This window comes from Polypterus senegalus, chromosome 6 (genome assembly GCF_016835505.1).
Source record: "Polypterus senegalus isolate Bchr_013 chromosome 6, ASM1683550v1, whole genome shotgun sequence".
Taxonomy (NCBI): Eukaryota; Metazoa; Chordata; class Cladistia; order Polypteriformes; family Polypteridae; genus Polypterus; species Polypterus senegalus.
The window spans coordinates 124,945,950-124,961,529 of record NC_053159.1 but is presented as its reverse complement, the minus strand read 5'-3'; the positions used below and the strand labels follow the sequence as shown (position 1 = coordinate 124,961,529).

The following is a 15,580-nucleotide window of genomic DNA, read 5'->3' as shown; positions in this document are numbered from 1 at the left end:
AAATGAACTGGTGGTAAGGAAAACAGTTGAACATAGAAAGGTCTAGGAGTGGGTTGTAGTCCTTTTTTTCTAAATTACTTAGGTACTTATGCTTTTATATTCAAAACATGTAAACATTTATAATGAGATTCAGACACTTTTGCTGTTGATCACAGGCAATAACAACTTTAATAAACTGAAGAAAATGATACTGCTCCAGCATCTGTTTAGATACTGGAAAGAATACATATTATAAATGAATTTGTTTCACATACAAAGGCGATAGAGTAGATAAAAGAAAGATGCTACAGTTTGCTTCATTATGAGTCTTTCCAGTTTATTTTTTTAGTCGTTTTGTCTGGGAAAATGGCATCATCTTTTATATATGCCCTTTAATCCGAGTCACTTGCAAAGTTCTTTAGGTTTGTGGTTAGGTGGCAATTTATACCTATTATTTAACATACTGAAGCTCTGCATTTGTAAACAGTATTAAATCTCACAGGACTATGTGCCTGGATTGGGATATAATGTTATTTCTGTTCATTGTCCATATAAGAAATCAGAAGGTGAGTACGTAGCCTAAACACACTTAAAGAAGATAAGAATTTGACATTTTACTCTATTGCTCTCTTTTTTGTTGTTTGTTGTTTTAAATATAAAAAAGTTTTCTTTTAATAGTATTTGACATAAATGTATTTACAAGGTCAAGATAGGTATGTGGAGCATTGTTTAATTCATACCTGTTTTCTCAACACTTTCCTCTTAGTGTAAACATATTCTTGCCACACTCCTTAGTGAAGCGATGGGACTCTGTCGGACTGCAGCTGTTTCAGACCAGCAGATGACCGAGATCCTATTAGAGAAGGAAGAAGACTGATGGCAGAGGATTGCAATAGACGACTTCAGTGGTTAGTGGAGGCAAAGTGTAGTATTTTGAAAGAGGTTATTCAATTATAAATAATTACATTTTTATGACTGATGAATCCTTTACTTTATTTTGTGTTTTACATTTGTAGTTTGTTTCTGTAAAAAAAAGTTGAAAATAGTTTTCATAAGAGAAGCAAAATGTTTTCATGATGTAAATCATGATTTTTTTAAAAGAACTATTCCACAATTTATGGCTAAAATACGTGAGAATAAAAAACAAACTTAGGGTTTGGGTCTTTACTGAATCCTTACTGAATCTGCAGAAACAGGCATAGGCCTATTTTTTAGGCATGCTTAGAAAGTAAAATCTGGAATGTTAATTAACAAAGTAGAGTGAATAAACCTGGGTTTTGTAAAACCGGCAGCCTTCTTACAGCTGGTCCCCATGGCGCCGAAAACCCTGACATGAGCTGTGCTATGAATGAGCATACATACTCTATCTTTTATCCTACAGTCAATTTTGAATCACTGTGAAAGGTTGCACGTATCTTGTATCACTAATCTGTTTATGTTTTGATATGTATACACTACACATACTTTATGGTGGACAGCACAGAGGATATCATTGCTGCCAAACAGCTTGTGAAGACTGGGTTCAAAATCCTGCACACTCTCTGTAAGAAGTTTGCAAGTTCTTGCTTTTTCTCTTATTGTAAGTGTGTGTGAGAGAGAGAGAGGGTGACCTATACTGTGGCATCATTGCCTTGTTCATGATACTGCCAAAATAAGCTCTTCCATTGTGCAACCCTAAAGTGATTAAACAGATTAAAGGAAATGGAAGGATAGGTAAATAGGTTTGTGTTTCTTTATGTGCATTTGCTGAAATTAGGAACATTATATTCATGGTATATCAGTTTTTTTACCACTACAAGTCTGGTTTCTGTTGTTTTCATTAGCATGTTTGTGCTAGTCGCAGGAGCCAGCATTACAAGAGATATGTGTTTGCTAGTCTTAGTTTTCCAGAGGAAAATGTTTTAAACATTTACATTATATAAAAGTAACATTTATTTTTATTCATGATGTCAATATTTAACAGTTACTTTGACTCTATAGATCAATCCACAAAGTGGACAACCCCTAGATTGAATTGTACTTGAGTGGAACAGATATACTTTTCCCCAACAGTAGGTAAGTTTGTAGTCAAGTAACTACTGTAGAATATCAAGAAACACCTCAGGTTAGATAGAAAAAGAACCAAAGTTACTAAGTCTTAATAAAACTGGATGATTCACTATATTTTCTAAATATAAATTCAGGCTGCCCCAGAGACTAATGATCACTGCACCAGCAAGTAGTTTTTGGTTTGCCAAATCATAAAATGACAGAAATATACTGTATTTAGAAAACACTCTTTAACTTGAGCAACAACTGCAAAGGGGCATATTAGGCTTAGGGTTTAATGGAAAGCATTGTGGTGCGACAAGACTGTTAAATTACGGTCCTTGGTGCCCACTGAACTATTCAAATAGTAAATAAAGCAGTCAAACAAAATCTTCATACCAGAAGGAGAAGAATATTAGTATCTGTTCAGCTGCTTCAATCTATACTAAAGATTAGTGGCCACTACTCTAACAGTTGTTCATTCTAATAGTAAGGTCTCTCTTAATATTATTGTAATCTGATTTATTTTTCTCAGTGAGGAATGGTTTAAGCATATTTGGACTTTGTTAAGAATTCATTAATGCCATTCATTAACACCACAAGCTTGTTTGCTGTTAAAATAAAGGTGAGGAGCAACTTAAGAATAGAGTCTTTTGTTATACAGTATAACTGTTCTGATTAGGTAGGCAAACTTGGCTGAGTGTTCAGTGTGTTGGAATTCTTTTTGTGGTGGGGGATCAATGTTTGTATCAAGTGTAAAGCTGTATCTTTTATTGAATTGCTGTTTGAGATTTCTTCTTACAAAAATATTAAAAATGTAATTATCATGTTGTTTACTAAGTGTGAAATTTGCTTTTCACAAGTTTTAAACTGAAGTAGAAATGAATGAAATTAAAAACTTAAATTACACACTAATTTTGAAAGCAGAGAGGAGTTGACATTTAGGGTGTTGCAAAAAATGCCCTTCCTGTCCCACATTCTTGTTTCTCCAGCCAGTGTGTGAACAGTAAAAAAAAAAATAAATAAAATAATTCTGTTGAATAAGATCAAAGTGTATCCCTGAGAGTTTATGTCATGCAAGAGGGAGAAGGAAAAAAACCTTAAGGAAAGTCCATTTCTGTGTTCATATGGATCTTGTGATTGAAGTGAGCTGTATGGCATATTGATGTCTCATCCTATGGCATAGTTCATCTTTGGAAAGAGAACTGTCTGCTGTTTTTGTACACAAAGACCCAAAGGCTTTTGGATTGGCTACATTTGTTGCAAAGCTTGAAATGCACTCTATTTGGGTTCATTTTACTTCTGTTAAGCAGATCACTACAGCCAGATACAATATTGTCCTTGTTTTTCTGTCAAAACAAAGTGAAACATGCTTACAGGAATGGTCTCAAAATATGTTATGCATCTTGCTTTATTTTTTATGTGTGTATTTATCTCTGTAAAATTCAAGAGAAAATTATTTGTAAAAGTAAAATTCACTTACTGTCTGTTAACTACTATATGTCATAAGTAGATCCTATGAATCTGTGCTTATTTATAAGAGGGGGGAATTCTCTGTACATTACTGAGATTTTAGTTGTTATGTATATTTGAATAAACACTCACAAAACTTTTCTGTGCCACACATTGTCCTGATGTAGAAGGGTATGGTCAACAACAATCCTGACAGTTTTCCCTAAATGACTGTTGCAAATAACAAAGCAAGTCATTGTAATATTGAGTGGTGTGGCTTTGAGACATGTAGTATGTCTTTATTATACCCTCAACATTATGTTAGACCTTGGATTTCTTTGGTGTTGGAGATTCAACATGATTATATTGTGTCAGTTGTCGTTTGGACTCTGGATCAAGTTTCATTCCCCAGTTAAATTTCCCCCGGTCCAAATTCATTAGCACAAGACTTTCCATGGAACATTGAATGTGATGATGCATCCCGTGTGTACAAACCTTATTCAAGAAAAATAGATTCATTTGGCCCATTAATAATCCCTATACTGTCTCTCATGTCATGCATCATCACTTTTCGGTTGAATTCTGTGATGTATGAAAGGGAGTGGTCATGGTGCATGTAGATTTTTCAGAAATTAATCTCTGGGGGTGTATTTTTCTCCAGCATTAGCATCAGTGACTCCATTATTGAATTTGTGGTTGTTGCTTGTTTTTGGCATCCAAGGTGACATAGTTTTAAAATAAGAAATTTACAGTTTAAATTACAAATTCCTTAAATGTGCAATTGTCATATGTTAGCAAGTTTTAAATAATATATAAAAGCAAGAGTGCAGAACACTACTTTCACAGTCAGATTTAAAACATTCTCTTCACCTTTTCCTTCAAGTCTTTGTAAGAAGAAAGTTTAACTTGTGAGGCTCTTAAAATTAAAACACTCAACAATACTTCCTTTATGCAAAACATAACTTTTAATAAAATAAGACACAATTACATATCAATATTAAATAAGAGAGCTTAATAATACAGTCACCTTGTTGTAGTTACAATAGATACAGTATGAGGCAACATTGATTTTTAAGAGGAGTTTCCCTTATAAATTTGGTGACTGTAAGAAGCAAATCTGAACTGAAAGAAGTGCAGTGTTATCTCCAGAAAAACTAGGGCAACAAATAACTTCTTAATGACATCTATAGTTAAAAAGCATAACCAAGATAATCATCAAGAATGCAAATAACTGCTGAATGTTGTACTGCATTGTATTTTTCACAATACACCAAGTGTTCATGTAGTCTTTAGAGGATGCACTGTAGAAGTGCCAGTGTCAAAGGCAGCAAGCAGTGGGAACTTGAGTTCTGTTAAGGTATAACACCAGTAGTCTGAAAACATGTACTCCTTGCATAAACTGCATGTTGCTAATACAGGAATATGCTACCTTTTTGAGAATTTTTAAGTGTGACAAGTGCTTTTCAACGGTTTGGGCAAAATGCAACTGGAGTGATGTTCTCTTTACTAATGGTGACAAGCAGATTGCATTTATCATGATAATGCAGCTAACTGTCTAAAGCACCAGGTGGGAGGATGAGGTAGACTACACCATGGGTTTGCCTAGGGCATGTGCGGCATCAAGGGTAATTTAAAGACATTCTTTCTTGCCTCACAACCAAATGTTTCCCATTCCCTAGTTAATCTGGCAGTGAACATGAAAAGCACTCTGCAGATAAATGCATATTGAAAACATGGTTATCCTTAGGCTTTAGCCTTTATTGTATACTTCACTAATTGCTAAGCATGTAGAATAGTACTGGCCTACTTTTAACAAACAAGCACCTCAAACATTCATGAGCACTGATCAAGGTGTTATTTGCAAATAGGTTACTAATTAATATACTGGAAATGCAGTAATTAATAATAAGAACAATGAAAAAATATACATCCAAGCTGGCTTAATAAGGCTAAGATTTAGTACCGGCACAATCGTTACATCACAATTGTAATTTGTGAAGTGAAATCTTTAAAGGGTTATTGCAGGACCTTCACATACAAGGGCCTTAAAGAAATAGCTTTTTGGGACAGCTGGACGATTTAACATATCACGACTAAAGTGGCCAACACTGAAAGCTATTTTTCTAGGAGAGAAATGGTAGTTTTCTAAAATTTTTCAAACAAAATGCAGTGGCGGTATTTCACAAATGATGCATTGCTTTATGCTACTACTTCTTGTGTGATTATCTGAGAAATGAGTGACTGTACATAATTAATTACTGTAGCCATCACAGATTTAGTGGTTCAAACTGAAACTTTATACAGCCAAATTAGTTTTTTGGGCTTCTGTTTAACAGCTTTGGCTTTAAAGAAATTGTTGAGCCCAGCAATAATAATTGTCATATTTGAGATTGCTATATGAATGAGGTACTATGTTTTTATTTTAAGTTTGATTTTTAGTAGTAAGCTTTAATCCAATCCATTAAATGTATTGCAATGAAAAGCGGTGCTTCAAGTTTTGCACACAATAAATAAAACAATAAAATCACTGTACACTTTAAGATTAAAGTCATTCAGGAGTTTAAAGACTAATAAATAGTAAGAAAGGCAGACAGATACAGAACAAGCTTTGCATTGCACTTTGTGGCTACTTAAAACTTTTTTTCTTCTTCACTGTATTCTATATTCTTAACTTTTTTATACATTTCTCTAAACCCTCAGTTAATTTTTTGTACATTGCTTTTTGGCATGTACACATTTTATATTTTATTCTAAACGATTATTCTTAGGTGCCTGTTAAATCTTCACTGGCTTGTGAGGAACTCTAATGTATTCCACATTTACATAAGTGTATTCATTTCCCAATTAACTTTTACAATTCTGTTTTATTAAACTTGTAAAAGCTTATTGCTAGTATTTTTTTCACTGAAATTATGCCGCTTTGACTTAGCATTTTGAGAAAAGGAAAGCTCTATCCCATAGGTCAATACAGTTGTATGATATTGAAATATCCAATGTAATTCACACTTGTCAGAAAGGCAAAACTTGTGTATCTGAATCCAAACAAATTTAATGAAAATTAAGAATTTGTACAGGATCTAAACAGAAGTAAAACATCTGCTTTCACTAATTGCTTGCAAATTCGAGTTGTGTAATGTGGAACCCTTGTGATAAAATGCCTTCCAGATTCCCAGTAGAAGTTCCATGACACTGATGCAGCATCTGAGCTTATTATTACTGCTTAACAATCTACAGTCAAGGTATATTATCTAACTGCCTTCCACTTGTAAGTACATATACTGTACTGTACGATTTTCTTCATAGCTCCCCTGCAACAGCAGTGTTTTAGAATGACATCTGTACTGAAATGCAATATAGAACATAAAGATTAACCCAGGGGTTAGATCAGTAAAGTTAGTCAGTCATTTCCTAACCCGCTTTGTCCTGAATAGGGTCACGGGGGTCTGCTGGAGCCTATCCCGTTACCATAGGGCACAGTGGTGGGTAACAAACCCTGGACAGGGCTCCAGTCCATCACAGGACACCCACACACAAGCACACACTAAGGCCAATTTAGGATCACTAGTTCAACTAATGTGCATTTACCGAGTCCAACTGTTTGACTGTTTTAGAAAACGATATACAGTCCTCCATATGCCACTCCCCCAAATTAAAGGCTGGTGCAAAAGCTGCAAAAAAGTCAGCTGCTGAATGCTGCTTATAATAGATGAACATAACATAGGGAGGCTGTCATTTAGCCCTTACTGCCAGACATTGTCTAGTTTTAGTAAAATTACTAAAGATGGTGTCATCTTTCAAGAAACTTAAAACGTAAGAGAAGAGGATGTGAGTTTTTGCTTGGTTGTCATGTCCATTAAAAATCAAAAAGTTAATTTCCCTAATCCCTTTAAATTTGTTAACCTACACATTATTGAATTCTGCAAGAATATTCTGACATTCCTTCCTCTGACTGGAATAAATTAAAACATTAGAAGAATCTAGACGAGAACAGGCCATTCAACCCAACAAAGCTCACTGTTCCTATCCACTTTATAAGAGGCTTGTCTAAAAAGCACACTGTTGGGGATACGGTGTGTTTTCTGTCTGGCCTTTAATCTTAAAAATAGTCCCTGTTTTAAGAAGTGCTACTTCTGTTTTGGCTGTTTCACATTGAGACTGGTTTTGTTTTATAAAACAAGACATAAATATCAATAAACAATCAAAACCTTTCACACCAGCTGGATGGCCATTTGTAATGTTTGCACTCCCTGCATTGTTCCTGTCCCGTGTGTGTGGAGGATTACATTTTAGTGTTGCTGCCTGGTTTCCACAACAATATGCAGCCATCATTTTTGCCAGTATTTCTGCTGCATATTTCTTTTATACTTGATACCAGAAGCATAGTTGTTAAGTTAGCTCTCTTGCACAGAATGAAAGAAACCAGAGAGGCTGAATAAAAAAAGCCCATAGCGTAGCAGCTTATTTGGGGATGGGTGGTTGGCAACTACTAAATGCTCCACTAGCAAAGCTCACATATCTCGTTAGACACCGCTGATTAACCCAAATGCAATGACTCTATAGAAGATACAGAAAACAACAGGCTATACTCCATCCTAAATTGGACACAGTTAATAATATCCAATTATGTGAATGTATTAAAAGTACCAACTCTGCCAGGAATCGATTTTTGCCACTCACTCCCAGACAGTCATAGTGGATAATTTCATTGTGAGGGTCTCCCCACAGGTCAGACCATCAAGAGCCTAATCCAAAGTTGTTTCTTCTCACAATACTGGAAGTGCAGAAATGCTATGTACATGTTGTAGAGAAACAAAGTTATTGTTTTATTAGTTTATTTTTCAATTTCAGTTTCTTCACTTGAAAGTGGGAAACTGCAGGCTGTTAAAAGCAGCTGCTAACTATGGTGCTTTTCTGAATACAATATATCGTCAAAACTAGGTGCAAATTTCTATCCTCCTAGTACAAGTTTTTTCTGCACAAAGAAAATGTTTAAAGGAAGAGTACACTTGATATGCTCAGAGGTTTAAAAAAAAAAAAAAAAGATGTGCAACTTCAATTTCATTGGAAGGCTTATAAAAGTATATCAGCTCAGGAGGCACAAAACTGAATGTAGTCCTCTGATATGACTACATAAAAGTAATACACTGTACATTTCTGTAAAAATTGTAACACTTCGAAACATGGCACATTTTCATTTCTTTTAAAAAGTAACTGCATGAGGGTTGACGTGCCCATTTGTGCATTTTTAGTCACAATTAACATTTAGAAGATAATTTAGATACAGTACTTCATTTGGACACTTGCCCTATTGTACATTTGAGCAGTGTAACTGCATCATGTTCCATGTAACCTTAACAGGAGGGGACACGTGGACAAGATTACTACAAAAATATCAAGACACACATATTTCTTACCATACATAAATATTTAGGAAAATTATACTTTCTGGATGTCTGCAAAAAATCTAAAATAATTTAATACTAACAGAGACTGGATTGCATTTTCTAAGGATTCTTATAAGCGCACAATGAGGCATATGACCGTCTAGACTAACTGGCAGGTAAAAAATAACTAGGAAAGACTGCTGCTATTCAAATAAATAAAAATAATAGGCAAAGTTTCCATTAAAAGTAGGAGGGTAAATATAACCAACGCGCAATATGTCAGGTAGTCTGGCCAAGAAGATGGGCACCCATCTTGTAATGCCAGTTATAGGCACATTCCTTGTATGAGTTATGACAGTCTGTTTAACAATACTTACAAAGCGGTACAAATAGGACAGAATCAAAACATACAACAAATGTACATGTGCCAGAAGACCCACAGAAGACTGACATGTTCAAATACATACAGTACATACTGTATAAATAAATAGATACATTGCTAAATTAATATCTTAATTCCTCAGCCTATTTGAATATAATAAATATTAAAATAATGTGGTTTTGGCTCAGAAGTGTTGCTTAAATATATGGAATGTAGAATGAGTATTATAAATGGAAAGGAAATGAAGACTAAGTGAGTGAAGTTAAGAAATTGCTGATCCAGCACCAGTTATTTTGTCACACTCAAGGCAAAGTCAGAGAAAATGTCAATTTTTTTACAACTTTTAAAGACTTAAAATAAATAGATAAATAAATAAATAAACATCACAAGCTCAATAATAAGGAACATAATCTGTCAGTGCAAAGAGTATAGTACATACTCCAAAACCTCCTACATCCCTGATAACTCAAAAAGACATGTCTTGAAAGCAAACCAAAGGGAACTAACTGACTGCTGCTGAAATTAATATACCAGGAAAATGCTAAAAAAAATTGAGAACAAGTGACACAAATAGGTTACACCCTCGGTACAAAACAATCCCTTGGTGTGGCATGCTGTGTTTTATGAAATTTTAAAAGTGATGTACGGGAACTGCAAAACCTATTTAAGTGCAAAGTAAAGTGAACATACTTGCTTTCCCTGTCAACTTTTGTTTATTCTCAACATAAAACATTCTTCACTTGGTGGACCAGTATTTAAAGTGTAATACTTTTAAGTTATATCAAGAAAACGATATAGTAAGAATTGCAAAATAAAATTTTCAAGCACGCTTATTCCAATTTAGGGTCATGGAGAATGTTGTAGCCTAATAGGGTAGCATCCAGTGCAAGGCAGGAACTAAACCTGGACATAAAGCCAGTACACCACAAAGCAAAGATTTAAATGACGTAAATGAAAATTAAACAGGAAGTTCACCCTCTTCAACAAATGAGTTCATTATAACATCAGGGCCAGGACTGATAACCCAAACCTTTTGTGACCTTTGTTAAAAAAAAAAAAAAAAAAATGTAAGCCTAAAACACACCCCTTCTTTTTCCTTTAGTGTAATATGTTTTTGTAAATACAACTTTTAAGGTTTTTTTTTTAGATAAATGATTTTTGTAGTTGAAAATATTTTTTGTTGTCCTCATTTTTAATTGTAGGAAGCAACAATATTGCAATATGCAGTTTCCACAGCTGGTGTGCTATCTTGAGAGTGAACTTTCCACCATTATGTAAGTATACCAGAGGACAGCAAAAGAGGAAATAGAAAAGACCTGCACTGTTATGAGTTATTATTTTTTAACACTGTTGACTCTTAGCAGCACAGAAAATAATCATATTTTAGGACACTTTTGGAAAAACAAAATACTGTACATTTGATTAAAATTCCAAGTAACAGATATAAAAACAGTTGAGATTATCAACACAGAGCCTTTTAAGGGTTACAGTGAGACAATATTATAAAAAGAGTTTGATTCCCTTCAAGGCAAGTGCACATTTTTTTCTTTCATAGTAGTTAGACTTTAAAAACAACTATTAACAGTTGGTGTAAAGTTCTCAGAAAAATCTTAGCTTGTTATACTGTATAAACCAATAGGATCATTCACATTCCAAAGAAGGTATTTTTATATTTCTGACTACAGAGAAATTTTGTATTTTTAATTTATACCTAACATACTGTATTAGAGGTACTGAAACAGAACTTGGACTGTTACAGCCTTCTAGATTTGCTCTTAGGAAGCAAAGGGCTACTGTGCAATATACTTTAAGTTCACTTGATATCAGGTAAGTAGAAAACAGCAAACACTTAGAACTCCTCTTCTCTGTTCACTCCTGGTATTCAGTCTGTAAACAACCTACATATTATTAACACATTGCCTAATGGTACTCATGTGTCAGTATTGATGTGTCTCGCAGGAGGTCTGTATTAGTGTTTTCAGTGATCAGGTCCCTGTGACGTGTGCTACCATTAGTGCTTTTGAACACTTCATCCTTCTGGCACAGGAAGTATTTGTAGATTATCTTGCGGAACGTGTTGCGGAAGTCCTTAATCCGGTAGGCATAAATAATGGGGTTGACTACAGAATTGAAGTGAGAAAGGATAATGGCCATGAACATCACCCATGGCTCATTCACTTTCTTGTAGAACAAAGTGACACAATTCAAGATGTGTACAGGCAGCCAGCAAACAGCAAAGAGGCCCATGATAATAGACAAGGACTTGGCAGCAGCAATTTCCTTTTGAAGCAGCCTACGTGAGTTGTCACCATTAATGCATTTCAGTTCAATCTGCCGCAGCTGTTTGCGAGCCACCGTGAAAATCTTAATATAAATCCCCAGCATGATAAGTAGGGGTGGTAGGACACACCCAAAGAAATTAAAATAAACCATGTATTTCATGTCCACCACCACTTCAAAATAGCAGTTGACCTGGCAGCTATGATTATTAATGTGTGAAGCATTTAAGCAAATATTTTGGCCTTCCAAAGCTGTGTTTGTTCCATTGCTTGAAGCACTGCAACATTTGTCTTTTCCGTTCCATCCAAGAAATGGAATTAGGCCAATAATGAAGGAGAGGATCCAGAAGACTGCAATAATTTCTCTGGCCCGTTTACCAGTAACCAGCTCCCGGTATCTGGAGAGAAAAAAAGTTCAAAATAAACAACCACATATTACAATTTATATGCAAAGTCTATCAGATACAGAAAACTATCATTTCTTTTCTTTCAGAGCATAATATAGGTGAATGTAAAATTATATGCACATAATTATTGTATTATTAATGTTCAAGTTAACAAATTTTCCTGAATTTACATCCCATTAACCGATTTTCAGCTAATATACTATCTTTTCTATCCCTTTGCTGTACATGCTATCTTTGTGTGGTTCTCATGTTGTTTAGTAACTGATGAAAATACATTTTACATGTGTCTAAATGTACTCTGCAAGTTTCACAATTAAGGGAAATTACAAAAATATCAATTGGTTGAAAGAATGTTGAATTATTTGACAGCTACTTCCTTTAATTGTTGCTTTTTAGCTTTACCAAATGTCTAGGGTGAATATGTGGCCAAAACAGGCCTGTTTCAAGCAGTGAACTAATTATAGCGCAGCATATTTTCAAGTTTTCAGAGGACTTTTCTTCCTGTGATGCACAGTAGCTGGTGCAAACAAAGGCACTCATATCCTTCTGAGCCTTAATAAGCTACAATATATAAACATAATTTGAAATGTGTTAAGTGAAAAATTGAATATAAAATGATAAGTAGATACAGTAAGAAGTGTACTAATTTCTACGTTAAACATACATGGTATTTTTTTAAATAATGTGTTAAAACAGTTTTAGCCTGCTGCCTTGAAAGAGTAATTGAAAAATGTTGTACTTAATAGATGTAAAAGATAAGATTCCCATTTATGATATAACACTGACCAAACACCTAAGTCAAGAATAAAAAATATATATATAACCCGGTAAGCCAGAAATGGCATTTTGGGGTCTAACTGTATTTGGAGGGGCATACTAAACTTTCAGTTTGTTTAGTTTGATTTTTATTTTCATGAAGGAATGCAAATTATTTGCATTTACAATATGCTTTTATCATATTGCGTAACATCAACAGTTTGCTCCTCCCAAAAATCTGAATGGATATTCCTGTGCATGCCCTGAGGATGAAAGGTAAGACGTCACTTACCCTCTCACTTTGTAGAAGTAGGCACAACATTTGTAAAAACAGGGTTAGATTTTTGCATGAAGGATATAGTGCTAATGCTGATCAACACAATTTAACAAAGCATTTTTGCGGCAAAGCCTTGTTCGTCTAATAATTTCATGGAAATTTGAATTGAGCCCTTTGGCGTACTTTGCAAGGCCAGTGTGACATCACAGAGCTGTTGCAACTGTGTGCAGAACTTTCATGCAGGCCTAATGTAAGATTATTTCCATCACAACCCAATCGGTACTCAAGCTGGACTGCCAAAAAAAACAACTTCCAGTATTTTCATTTTAAAGGATACATGAGCTCAGTGTTTCACAACCAGTGGGTCATGACCCATTGCCATCATTGGTTTTCAAGTGAGTTGCCTATGTTCATCATGTTTCCTCTTTCCAAGCAAACTTGTCTCACGAAGGGGGACCACCTTCCACCTGTTCTTCCAGTCTTGCTCATTACACCAAGTGGGCACTTTGTATTGGCTACTAGTGGGTTGTCAATGAATTTCAAAAGGCAAAACAGGGTCATGGGACCGTAAAACTTGATAAACCCAGAATTAGCTGACCATAATAATAATAATGATGATAGACTTATTTCTAATGTATTTACAAGGTGTTTCTTTCTTCTTGATGGAAGAAAAAAGTGCAGAACATCTGCACACATACATTGGAAGCCACACCCAGACCCACTCTGCCATTTTGTAGCATGGCCACTGTGTGTACCCAGATTGGAATTCTGTAAATGTTTTTTTTTAACTCATTGCTAGTTTCTGGCCATTTGTTGTATTTTGTTTGTAGTTATCATTCCTTCTGCGAGTTGTTGTTTGTGGTATGGTGGTGCAGTGGTTAGCACTGCTACCTAACAGTTCAGGTCACATTTTTGTCCACAATAATCAATCCAGCATAGTTGCCAATTGCTTCCCTAATCCTTAGGGGAACTTAAAATACCACCTCACCATTACAGTGCACTCAAAACGTGTTCAGTTCCTCTTTTCTCATTAACTGAAGTGCATGTCATGGAGTCTGGTTAAGTTCCTGAACACTTCCATGTGGAGTTCATTCACCACAATACAGTACTGTGTCATATTGATTGTGTCAAGTTCACTCCTCAAGTTCTGTCAAATTGCAAATAGAATATTGGACTGGCAACATTTTTTGAACAACTTCAGATCTAAATATTTGGTTGCCTCTCATTCAGGTGTTTTGTATGTAGAATTAAAGCCAATGTAAACTTCAGGCAAGGGTCCAAGTGCATTCTTACATTCTGTACGATGGAGATACTGAGATTTGCTTAATGAAATGTAACACTGGATCATAAAGTGATAGCATTAATAAATTTTCCTCTGAGTGGCAATTCTGAGCTATGCTACACAGCAAGTCCTTTGAAAGACAGTGCACTTTGATAGTTACTGCTTATATTTAAACATTACCTTATTATTCCCTTGTTCCTTGCAAACCAGCATTCCATTAAAAAAAGACTGTCATGGCTTTGTTTAATGTTTTCAAAGTCTTGAATCCAGAATTCAAACTGCGCCATTTTACACAAAGTGAGCAGGCTGGTAGTTTAGATGTACACACATAAAGCATGAGATAAATTCAGAACTAGCTTTATTCTTAAGACATGATAAGTTATTTATTGATGATATACTGCACTACTGCTTCCGATTAATTTTGTGTCCTCCATACTGTGCAGCTATGCATCCTAGGGTTTTGTTTTATGCTCACATGTGAACTTCAGAGTGCAAAGGGACTTTACAAACTACATACACTCATTAGTGACACAAAGACATTTAAGAAAGTTGTGATTCATTCAGCTTTGAGCAAACTGTGCGTCAAACATTCCTTGGACGACCTGGAGGCAAACTCATAAAATGAGGTGCTTGGTTATTTTGGGGGAAAAAGGAAAAAATCACTAAGAAAGAGGACCCCTTGTTCAGGTGGAAATATAATATACAGTATGTCACTTCCTAATTCTTGACATGTTTGCCAAATCTTTCTTTGAAGCCTGGCTCACTGTATACAGACGTCAAGCAAGTTTAAACCCTGAATGTTTTGATATGCTGACTTTCCTTAATGGGAACTTGCCTAAATGTTATTAAACTAAAAATAGCTATTCATAGTTGGTAAAAAAAATATAAATTTTTCCATTCTTTTTTAGTTCATTAAAAGCAGTTGAGCAATTTTGTAGTTTTTCTTTGAAGCCATTTTGAAACTTGTAGATTTCACATTTTTTGTAGTATTTAAAACACTAGTTCTTTAAAAGTATGTATTCATTTTGTATATGTATGTGTGTAGGCGCTACATATTGTATATATCTTATAAAGCCTTTTTAAGGTGTTCTAGTTTATGTATTTGAAATAATGTATTTTGGAGACCATGAAGTGCCAAGCCCAGTTTGTTGTTGTTATGTAAATTTTAATGCAAAGCCCTTCTATTAATTATCATAACATATTCACATGTATTTGCTTAGCAGACACTTTTGTCCAAAGTAACTTACAAAAGAGGTAAACAATGGAGTAACATTTGACTTGTTTGTTCAGCCCATGATAGGTTGATTAATCAATTACCAACATAATCAATAGTGACAAATCTAGCAAGCACCCA

At 34.8% G+C, this 15,580-nt stretch overlaps 2 protein-coding genes across 2 annotated transcripts in view; one reads left to right on the top strand and one right to left on the bottom strand.

Moving 5' to 3' along the window:
- The window catches only part of zswim7 (zinc finger, SWIM-type containing 7), a 77,302-nt gene extending 73,682 nt beyond the window's left edge, over positions 1-3,620 (top strand). The window contains exon 6 of the mRNA XM_039757056.1: positions 746-3,620. Coding sequence (XP_039612990.1) covers positions 746-856 — 111 coding nt within the window. The 3' untranslated portion in view covers positions 857-3,620. The remainder of the gene's footprint in view (positions 1-745) is intronic.
- A 781-nt stretch (positions 3,621-4,401) lies between these two features.
- adora2b (adenosine A2b receptor) overlaps positions 4,402-15,580 on the bottom strand; it is a 53,852-nt gene continuing 42,673 nt past the window's right edge. The window contains exon 3 of the mRNA XM_039757053.1: positions 4,402-11,902. Within this exon, the coding sequence (XP_039612987.1) occupies positions 11,146-11,902 (757 nt within the window). The 3' untranslated portion in view covers positions 4,402-11,145. The remainder of the gene's footprint in view (positions 11,903-15,580) is intronic.